We start from the raw sequence: 12038 nt of genomic DNA on the forward strand, positions 1-12038 counted from the left end.
TCATTTTCGTTGTAGAGATTCATTTATTACTTTCTATGCTATTAACATTTATGGCATCAGTGCATTTGAAACAAGGACACAAGCAAATCACTTCTGTATTATTTCCACGACCAGTTTCATAAAACCAATAGGCATATTCAGAAACTAATATACATGTAAGCTATTCTCAGTTTTTCAAGATGTCTTTTTTTAAGAACTTGTTATATACAACATCATCCTAAAGAAGGATTTATCAACTACAGCTACATCATACAAAAAGGCTCCAATTCTCAATTTCTGATCTTTATTTCAAAGGAAACAATACTTCGCCATGTACATGAATCTGTTTGTGGCAAAGAGATTCATCTGACATGAACAAGTCAAACTCATTGGATGTCAGCTGCATTTACAACATGTAAATGAGGGATCATGTTTGAGCCTCTACATCAAATGGGAACACAAAAATAGCAACATTATCTATTTATCTCTTTCATTTGGGTTCTCTGAAATGAGACCTAAATAATTCTTAAGCCCAAGAAACATTTTCCCTCACAGACATTGACCTTTTCATATAAATAAAAACACAGTTTGTAACATGATTTATAATGAAGCTCTAAAAACAACCAAATTTGGAATGAGATACACGAAAAGCGGGGGAGTTTTTTCATTGGATCCTTTGAAAAAAGCCCAAAATACTTGTGAGCTTTGCATGCGTTACTTGTGATAACATCACATTTTTTCAAATAATTGGCACCGGCTGTGCTTGAAAGATACAAAAATGCATTTTCAATACATGAAACAGAAATGAAGGAATTCAAGCTTGGTTTTCCTCAAAGGATGTTCTTCTATTGGCAAGAACGTTTTCATCCTTGGATGAAATCAGTGCTGCAGGTCCTTCAATTCAAACAGCAAAAATTTATCAAACTTGTGCACCCATTTCAGCCATGAATCATATCTAGAAAATATTGAGGCCACGTTGTCTTGAGAACTCGACGGCTGCGTTCTCATTGCTCTAAGCCTCCATTGACAGAGAGCATTTCCTCCCTGCATCTGGAGAAGCTGGCGGAGGAGGAAGTCTGCGCAGGGGCCGTTCGTTAGCGCCGCACAAACTTGGGATGCGGCCCACTACGTGTCAGCCAAAATTACCTTCCGCGATCTAATAAGACCCTCACTGCACCAACCGGGAAAGCCGACGTGCAGTGAGTATTTTTAGCCCAGAAATGTTCTCCAGGCCACGGAACGCAGGAAGGGGGAGATATACTCCGAATAGTGTCGAGTCAAAATCCTCTGAAAAACACATCTCTCTCCTCTCCCTTGGATTTGGAACTCACCGAGCAGTGTTCAGTATTATTTATACCTTGCCCTAGATAAATTTCATTTATTAAAGGAGATCTGTTGGCTCCTTTCTTCCCCAGACAATAAAATATTACCGTTCCTAAATATTAGTTTTCCAACAGGTTGCATTGCGATATTTTTTTTGTTTTTCCTTGTAAAAACAATAAAGAGATAGAAAAAGCTTTCTCTTTACTTCTAAGATAGATTTACATTTTTTATTGTTTAAAAAATGTTTGCTTTTAACAGGTCAAAAGATATTAAAAATCAGTGCTTTATATTCCTTAAGGAATCTCATTTTGACCTTACATAAGGGATAGTTGTAATTGCATGTTTATTGTTTTGTATTCTAATCACTTGTCATATATAAAAAGTAGAAACCAACAACAAGAAATATTGGCAAAGATCAATTATAACTCTAAAGACACCGGTACGTAAGATTTCTTTAACATCCTCTCCAGAATGAAAAGTGAAACTTGAGGGAATGGAGTGTTTTCAAGTAGTTTGAAACTCCTTAAATCACATCCATGTTTACAGAATACAAGAGTTGACCCAATCTTGAATTCTTATATATAGATATACAGGGTATCCCACAAAAAAAGGAAACCCATCTTTAGAAAGATAGCACAATCATAAATTTAGCGATAGTAAGAATGGAATTTGAGACCAAATAGTAAAATACTGAATTATTCAGACACTGTGGAGTAAGGCCGTGTTTATGCTTCCACTTTTCAGGCCAGAATCAGCGTTTTCATACGTGATTAGTCCAAAACACGGTTGCGTCCATGCTTACTTTCATTTTAAACGACGTTTCAGAACGCCGATCGTGAACTTACAAAAAGGTGCATTTCTAAACGTCGTTTGACCAGAATCAGGCTTTCTGGGGAAGTATAAACAGGACCGCGATCGTAAACGTGTTTAAATGACGTCATTTGGTACATGCTTCCGGTGAGATAAAAATCTGCAGGCAAATACAGTCGCATGGTTTTAACAGGGGTTTACCTCCATGGAATTACCTCTCATCTCTCTCTGATTCTATTAGTGATCAATGTACATTGCATGTATGATGATTACGTTAAGTACATGTACTATCACTATTACTGTTCCTCTAATTTAGATTTACAAAAAAAAACGAAACATGAGTTATGATGAGGAGACATCGCTGAGCAAAAGGCTCCAGTAGCATAAACAAATGTCTCATTATTTTCTTATGTAATATACTTTAATCTTCTTTATTTTATCTTACTATTATCCTCACCATGGTGAAAATTCTATAGCTATGTCAAGTAGCTCTGTCCATGCAATTACTTAAAGATCGAAAATTGTTTGAAGTTAAAATAATAGTGGACCATAACTACACTACACTGTAGGAAAAAAACCTTTCGAAAAAGGGTGCGCCCAATTTGACCTTGCTTTCCTGCTCAACGAAAATTACGATGAGAAGCCAGCTGCAGATCGCGATTTCGCCTCTGATAAATTAAGCATAAACAGCACCTCCAGAACCACGTTTGCGATCGGTGTTCTGAAACAACGTTTGAAAACGCTGATTTTGTCTACGCAGTGGAAGCATAAACACACCCCAAAAACGATAAATACTGAGGAATGGCAAAAACAATTCATGCTGACTCTCACATTTGAATTTCAATCCAAACTCATTTAGATGAGTGAAAGATAGTTTATGGAAGAAAACAAAAGATATTCTAATGAGCCATCCCATTCTAACGCAAGGTCATCCCATCCTTAACAAATCTCGACTCATTTTTCTGCACAACTCGGTTTTGACATTAAATTTTCAAACTCTTCTTGGTCATCTGCATAACATTATATCATATGCAGCATCAAATGAAGACAAAAAACTTTATTTAATGTTTATGAAAGACCATCTAGCTATGGAAATCCTGGTTTCCTTTTTTTGTGAGACACATTGTAGTGTTTTGAAACCAAATGAAATGTACGTACATGCTTGAGAAGGCATCAGAAAATGTACCAGGAAAGGGACAAATCAAAATGACCATTTTCGAAATGTAAATTACTGATCTCAAGCAGGGAAAAAGCAGGGAAAAAGCATGGAAAAATCAAGCACAAATATATGGAGAATATCATCCATAAAATTCCATATACCCAATGTCACATTTCTATGAATTAGTTTGCTGAAATAAAGGGCTGAATTGTTCAGGCCTACACATTCCAATTCACATTGTTTACACATAAAAACTATTAAATATTAACAATAACAATATAATAACAACACCAAATAGTAATTATATTGACTAACAACAAGGCTATAACAATCTAGGTCAAAAATCATGATTTTGTTGCAATGTGAACTCATTTGGCAAATGTCTCAATCATGACTTTCCCCCTCCCTTTTGTCACTGGACAGGAGCATCCTGAAAAGGTTATTGACCACAGGATGCTAGTCTACAAATCTAGACCTTACTGTTAGAGGATAACTTGAATATGTTGTTGGATTATCTACTTAAATAAAGCGGCAATATTGACCTACTTCTAATTTCTTTTCCACCCCCTTCTCACTTCTTTTTTTTCTCCCTCATTCCTCCCCCCTCCTGTTTGTTTGCTCCAGTGTAAAATTATTTCCTTCCTCATACTTTATTTTCTTTATTTCTTTTTTATAGAACTCTCATCAACTTAAAGTGATTGGTTAACATTGGTTTGACTTTAAAAAATCTGAGCTCGAAGGTCACGCTTGTCACCTGAGTCTGTGATATGTTACAAAAATGAAGCCCAGAAAAAATTGCGTTCGAAAACAATTATTTAGTGCTTCAAAAATTGAAATATAAAGTGACAGAAAACACCATCTTAATTTCATCCCATACACTTATGTGTACTATTTAGGCGTCTTTAAGACGCCTATTTACAAAATCTGGGTTTGCCTTGTAGTTTTAGCTTTTCATTCTCAATAATGGTTGTTTTCAGGGTTTATTAGTTCTAATACATGCACTTGTACAAATGTTTCATCTTGGTTTGAGAATTTTTAAATCGGCTGCTCACAAAGTTAAACAATACCTTTAATTTCTTACACCCATAAGTCCATACTCACAAATATTTACCGACATCTAAAACTCTCTCCAATTTCTTTGTCTCATCTTTTACATATATTGCTTCAACAAATTATAAAGTTTTCCTTCAATGTTTTCATATTTACAACTTTGTGAAGGTTACAAATTGGATGTTTCTTGTATTGCTCTGTTTTGGTGTGAATTCTTTGTCTTTTAGACTGCCCTTTTTATCACTATACATGCTGATGCTCAGGAAAACAATAAGACATAGAAGATTTTGATGAATTATAAATATTCTGATTCTGACAGTATATTGAATGTTAATCAATGTCTGTATTGATAGACTACACTTTGCCATCTCACTCCAATGCTCAGATAAAAAGCAGTCTTCAACAACTGGTCAGCATAGACTTCCTGTCACATCAAGAACCAAGGATCGTGTACAAATTCAGGTTTTTGATTGATAAAAGATTACAATTCCATTTTTCATACCACCGCTGTGATTGAAGACAATTTCCTAGGTTGGCATCTTCAATGAATGATGGAAGGATTTCCAACTTCTGAATTAATTAACTACTGAGTCGATGCTGGACTTACATGTACCAATATCTCTTATATGTTTTATGGCACTTGCCAAATGTCAAGAGTAAGAGTCTTTGAATAAAACATCGGGAAACAGGATATAAAATGTAATAGAAAATCAAGACAAAAGCAACTAGTGGATGTTCTAAATAACACCTAGCAATGCATTCTGGCATGCAGCTTCTTTGCAAAGATCGGAATTCTGATTCACCTCTGACGATTCAATTTTACAAAAATCTTTTCAATTTCTCAAGTAGAAATTAGATTGCATATTTTACCCTCTCTCTTCCTCCTTCAATCAATGTCGTTTGCTTTGTTCTTCCCACTCATTCCCTCTTGATACATCTGCTGGCATTTGTTTAAGGACTCCAGAAAGCTGTGACGTTTTCTCAGACCAGAGGATGTGCACAGAGTTTGATATAATTGTGATTACTTTACAGCCATAATACACATGAAAAACTAATGCAATGCTCGACCTGAAGATCATCAATGAATACAAAGTAAATATCTGCATACGAAAAAATATCTGCAATTTTGTACACATTTAAAAATTATTTCATGAATGATGAATCTTGAACATCAAAAACTGATATTCATTTCTGATAGATGACATTAAAGGTATGCGGTACTTCAAAAGTGCATTTACCCTCTGCATCACATACAATCCCGTCTCTCTCTCTTTCTAATAATATAATACACTGTAATAATATTCCACTTTTTTATCAACTAATACCTTAGGGCAATGTCTCTAAGCGCTGTACAGATATATTTTTACCAAAGTCATCGGATCCTGGCATGCCTACATACAATGTATGCACTTTCTCCACTCACTGGGGAGCATTCCAACAAAAGTTTAAAACTTGATTGCAATTCATACCACATAACTCACTGTAGACTTCCATTTCCTACTGGGTACCCATTTAGTACCTGGGTGGAGAGTGGCAAAGTGTGGATGCTAGGTCAAGAGGGATTCGATATCATTCGAACACACGACCCCCTGATTACAGGGCAAGAGTCAAAGTCGCTACACCACGACGCTTCCAGGCTGTCCCTCCGTCTCTCCTTCTCTCTCACTCTCTTTCTCTTTCTCCCTCTCTCCACCTTTCTTATCTGTCTGTCTGTCTCCCTATCTCTCCATCTCTCCCTCCCTGTTTGTCATCACCCCTTACCCTGGGGGGAAGCCCTACAGGTAATGTGTAACCTATTGCCCCAGGCCACAAACATATATATACACACATACTGGAACACCCAGCAACCATGTTATAGCAGACTCACTACATCTTTAGATGCCTTCATACCCACCCAGTTATAAGAATATATGAGAACATGTTCACGCCTCAAAATGGTAAATTGCAGATTGGTCTACACTCATTTTGTCTACTTTCCTTTTAGTCTCATCCCCCATTGTCTTATCCTACTTTGTCTATACACCATCTAATTGTCACTAATAACAAATGCTTCAACATTTTGTCTAACTTCCCTTTCGATTTGGTCTTAAACCACTTAGGAGGTGTTGCAAGAAAATATTTGCAATCAATTGCAAATTTAAGTTGCAAGCTTACAAGTGATAAATAAATTTTCAATAAAACAAATCAATATATTTTTGTTGATAATAATAACAACGCGCCTCGGAATATAATATTTCTAGATAGATGGCGCTATATAAATGCCTATTATTATTATTATTATGCAAGAAACAGATGAGTGATCAATAGCAAATTTTGCAAATTAATTTCAACACTTATGATTGATTTTTAGATGTAAAATTGTCTTGCAATCGATTGCAGGTTTCTTGCAACACCCCATCAGTCTACATGTACATGTATATGGTTAAATGACCAATTAATATACCGATTTTTTAATTCGAGATAGCAAAAGACATTGGGTGATTTCAAGTTCAGTGTTGACCTTTTGGTGTTGGTGTTAGGTCAATTTTTACACGAGTATATAAACACCTTAGACATAAAATGAAGGTGGTTCTGAAAAAGTCACTCACTAGTTGTTGAGGTGTCAATAATATGATCTAGATCAGTTTTACAAATTCAGAGTAAGTTTTGGAGCTAGGGGAAGCAATCAAAATTCCAACACCAACACAGGACTTGAAATCACCCAATAGGTAGACAAATATGAAATTAGACGAACTGAGCATTTAAGTATTAAAATGAAAACTTAATAACTAAGTGGTATTCGGCACCAAGCGTGTGAAAATTATACATGACACACTAACCCAAACAAGGTAGGGACAAACTTCTACATTGTCTGGAATGCATTCATATTCATGATCATTGATCAACCATATGTATCAGGGTTTTTTTTTCCTTCATATGACAAGATAGGAAGTGATCTCCAACCTTTCAATGTTACTGGTGGTGCAGCTACTGCAATTTCCATGCACAGTATTGTCTTTGATAGTCAAAGACAGCTACCAGTATTCAAATATAGAAGAGTTTGCTGTGCAATATTTGCAAAGACAAATCTAAAATGAAGAACCATATTGTTTAGGATAGGGAGTCGCATAGACCTCACAATAAATCATAGATGCCTTTCCTACAGATTTTACTATTTGATGATTGTTGTGGTAATAATGACTATGATAAGGATGATGAGACTGATGATGATGATTATTATTATGAACTATTATATTGAAAATAATAATGATGATGGTGATGACAAATACAGCAAAAATAAGACTTTTAAATCAGAGTTAAAACAATTTTTTTGCTGATCATTTGAGATAATGAGAAGAATTTCCAGGGATTTTTTTTAAATAAAATTTACATTGGAGTGACTACAAAAACTCACTAATGGCATTGAACATAGTGATGATAATCATCATAATATTCATCATTACCACCACCATCATCATCACCAAAAAGCTGAAAAGGGGAGAAAAAAGACGAAATTTAATACATTACAGGTTAAAGAAACAGTTTTGGGGAGCTGCCTAATGACCACAAAACAAGGGGAAAAAACTTTAGGGAGCGAGAGAGAAGAAGGTTAGTCCCATTACCTGTTGATAATTGAGATAACTGTTGACATTCTCTGTCACATACTCTATCTCTCCCTGGCTATTGACCACAAACAGGAATCCATCAAGTGTCTAAAATAAGAAGATGAAAAAAAAGAGGGACACTTTAAATTTCAGTTCAAAGAAATAGATCAGAATCACAGTATAAGAACTGAGGCATATTCTCAAAAAATTATCAGTGCACCTCAGGAAAAGATAATGGAGCTTGATCAAACATAACTTCATTTTACAGTTGATATCAGAAGCTTGTACGACAGACTTCTCACGCACCTTCATTTATTAGTTGATCGAAAGCTAGCATTAGAGAATTACATAGGACTTTCAGGATTTGCCTTCAAATGCAGGTTTTGCACAACAGACATCCCAAGACACCAGGGGGCTCGTTGCAGAAAGAGTTGCATTTAAACGAAACTCAAAATATCAGGCGCAAGTCAGAAATACTGTTGGCTCAAAATCAAGGTGCGTTTTAATTTCTAAAGTTACGTTTGATTGCAGTTTATTCTGCAACAGGCCCCAGAGCAGCAGGGATCCCATTGCATAAAACCCTACCATTCAGGGTAACTTTACCATAATATAGCAGGCCCAATCGCTAATCAGAGTTTTCCCAAAACAAAAATGGAAATTAAAAAAATTCAGCAAATTTTGAGCTATCACCTGTACAAGAAAATATCAAAACAAATAGATAAAAAAGATTTGACGAAATAAACATATGATCTGTCAATAATAACAGACCAGCTAAAAAATAGAATGAATGCTGACTTTCTTTTAACCCTTCTCGAAATTTGATAAGAATTTGCCCTCAGATGCTCATCAACAATAAGAATTTAAATCTAAAGAGATTAAAATTCAACTAGCTTATCAATGGGACTCAATATGATTGCAAATCTGATTTGGCACCCATGAACGGTCATGCGTAACATAATGCATAAGTTACAAACATTTTTTGTGAAATCCTCCCCAGGTTTTGCTATCGTAACTAATACGTACCTCAAGTAAAACACTTCCCAGCGAGTCTCCGGAAGGAACCCCAGGTTTACTGGACGATACATGGCTGTGCTGTACCTCTTCACCATGTTCAGCATCTACATGAACAAAGAAAACAAGAAAAGATATTGCTTTATTTTCAAAATACATATCTGTTTATTTACTCCATTCTTTCAGCAGAGAGCCTTAAACTATCAAATGCCACTTGTTCACGAAATACAGAAATAACTTATAACGATGGCAGTTATGTTTTAAAAATGACGATGAGTCTATAACGAGTAGCCCAATTAAAAGTTAGCAGTATGAAGAACATTCAAGATACCTAATGTTGAAGGTGAATATAAAATGTTACTGAACCTATTAAAAACAATATGAGTTCACAATAGAAATCTACACCAACATTCAGCTGAACTTTTGAAGAAAGTTAATAGCAACAACTATAAACGTGGTTTTGAGAGGATGTTCAAATCAAATCTCAATACAGTACATGTGTCACAAAGAGTCTATGTCCATGTACACCAAGCTGTCTTTATCTTTAGCCTTGAAACAAGATGATACGATTCATTTGATCTCTAATCACATACCCTGTTGTTGCTTGATGCGTTTAATCTGACTGAGCGTTTCTTGTAGGAGGGCGCACTTGTCCGGCTTCATATTCAGAGACTCTGGGTTGCTGAGGCTTGCCGTGATGAGCTCATACAGCTCCTCGATGTATGAACTCCGCTTCTCGCATCGCCGCTTGTTTCCAGGAAATCTGTCACTGACCAAAAACGGACTCAACATCAAGATTCACTCCATGGTTTGAATATAAGTGTCTTTCTTCATCAACCGTATAAACCTTCAAATGCCACTTAGGATAATAAGGATATTAACATTATCAAACATCATAATCAGGATGTATACGGCCTATACAGATCTGTGCCTATTGAACCTACTAATGGAGTTGGACACTGATTTTAATAATTAATAGTTATTTTCGACCTTCTCAGGTCCTGAAGCAGTTAGCTAGAATATCATAAAACATTCTCAAAATATATTTTGTTTTATGGTCTATTCTAAAACATTTACATCTTTACCTAAAAAATCAATAGAACACATGAACAATGACAAATCTTCTCAAACTTTGTCCAACCAATTGTTGCTATGTTTAACACCCTCTTACAAAGAGTAAAGTTGGCTCTAACAGCTTAAGAGGACGAATGGCGGTGATGGCATAGGCAAAAAGTAAAATCAATGAATTAGCACAACAGGTAGATACATCTAATTTTTGACATTAATTTTAATATTTTTACTCCAAGTATTCAAATTAGAGGCAAAGTAGCTGTTTCACAGGGAGTGTTGCAAAAAAATATTTGCAATCAATTGCAAATTTCTCTTGCTAATCTACAATTGATTATGATATATCAATTTAAATCACAGGTATACTAAGTTGATTTTTATTATTTTATTATTAGTTGCAAGCAGACTACATGTAGCAATGAAGTTTGAATTTGCAATTAATTACAAGACCTTGTGAGACCTTAATAATGATTGCAATTCACTGATTTTTTCTTGCAATGCCCCAATAGCTTTGATCATGCCCTACTATAATACACTCCTTCCTTTCATCCACCACGACCACTACCACCACCAAACCAACCACTCCAGCCTTGGACCCATCATCCTCATCACCACCTGCATCACCATTCATCACTATAGCAATCGACATCCAGCCTCCTCACTCACCTCGAGCCCTTTTCAGGGTGCTTGCGTTTGACCGACGAGTTGTTCATCTTGCTTCCGGGGGTTTAACTTGCGCCTCCGGAATCAGCTAGGCAACGGTGGATCGCGAGGGTATGGGGCACGAATCGACCAAGAATGGCACAGACCTGCATCATGAAGATGTGGAATGGAGGATAGAAGAAGAACGTGGATGAATTCACTTGAAAAAAAATATTTAAAAGGCTTGTTTAAATTATATCTTAAACATGAAAAGGGCTTATCATAAGTCCACTCTTATATATATATATATATATATACATATATGAGTAAATATGTCACAAATATCACATTGAACAGTGTTAGGGTGAATGACATGTGTTTAGAGGGCTGAATCATCATCCCACACAATTATTAAGAAACTCCTGATCTGAATGAAATATTGTAGGAGTGATCTTGTCTAGTATTCAAAGCAAAAAGTGTTGTGTTAACCGGTGTTCATAATTATAGGACAACACAAGCCATTTCTCTCTGGTGTTAAATCTAGTGTTAGTTCAACACCCATGGGTGTTACTGAAAAACCTTAGATCACTTACTTTAACATTCTGAACTGAAATGTGTAATCCTCTAGGGACATGAACTGGTGTCAGTTTAAACACCCAAGATTTAACAGTATAAAATTGTTGAATGCATTTTGTATTAAAAAGAAAATTAGTGGCATAAAAAACTACATGTCAAAGCAATATCATCATAAACCTTTAAATAACTTGGTAAACATAAACACAGATGTGTGTTCTCAAACCAAAAAGGATAAACTTTAAATACTGTTTTTACTTGATCATTACAAGATAAGTTCCAATCGTCTGCAAGATTTGCAAAAAAAATGATCTCCCTTCCATTTTCATGATTTATTATGCAGATACATGCACTGTATCCTTGCTGCTATAATAAAAGTTACCTTGCATTTAAGGAAGACCAGAATCATCAAGCAACCGCATCTCAAATTTTAATAGTGCACTCACATTACCACAAAGCCACAAGACCAATTTAGCACTTCATGGTTCTGTATGTTATCTGGAGAGTGACTGACATTTGACATAACTTTGTAAAGAACATTGCAGAAGACACACATTTCTCCCCACTGCGTGAATCTCAAAGTTCACTCATCATATACTGTACTACATACACGCTTTGTACCTATTGAGAGTCTCCATTCAGTTTTAAACTGATAAGGGAAAATGAAATGAGGCGAGTAGATGTAGTAGCTCAAAATAATATGGAACCCAAAGAATTTTGAAAAAAGATCAATTGTTCTTTGAAAGTGCCATCGGATGAACATTTTCATGAAGCATATCTTGTCTGTGATTTCTTCTTATCAAAAAAAAAAAAAAGCTTTTAACAAATCAGATGCAAGG

The 12038-nt window shown here is 35.5% G+C and overlaps 1 protein-coding gene across 2 annotated transcripts; it reads right to left on the minus strand.

Moving 5' to 3' along the window:
* Positions 1 to 2966: 2966 nt before the first annotated feature.
* Positions 2967 to 10789, minus strand: LOC129276471 (nuclear receptor coactivator 3-like). Of its 2 annotated transcripts, none has more exons than XM_054912956.2 (5): positions 10651 to 10789; positions 9510 to 9679; positions 8929 to 9023; positions 4339 to 8013; positions 2967 to 3959 (listed from the first exon to the last, which is right to left on the minus strand). In XM_054912956.2, the coding sequence occupies exons 1-4, from the start codon at positions 10695 to 10697 to the stop codon at positions 7888 to 7890; spliced, it is 438 nt and encodes a 145-aa protein (XP_054768931.1). In that variant the 5' UTR covers positions 10698 to 10789; the 3' UTR covers positions 2967 to 3959; positions 4339 to 7887. The 2 variants fall into 2 exon arrangements, with proteins under 2 accessions (XP_054768931.1, XP_054768859.1); XM_054912884.2 differs by having other exon boundaries at positions 9510 to 9685.
* Between the last annotated feature and the right edge of the window lie 1249 nt (positions 10790 to 12038).

The sequence above is a fragment of the Lytechinus pictus genome, chromosome 1, assembly GCF_037042905.1.
Source record: "Lytechinus pictus isolate F3 Inbred chromosome 1, Lp3.0, whole genome shotgun sequence".
In the NCBI taxonomy this organism is placed as follows: domain Eukaryota; kingdom Metazoa; phylum Echinodermata; class Echinoidea; order Temnopleuroida; family Toxopneustidae; genus Lytechinus; species Lytechinus pictus.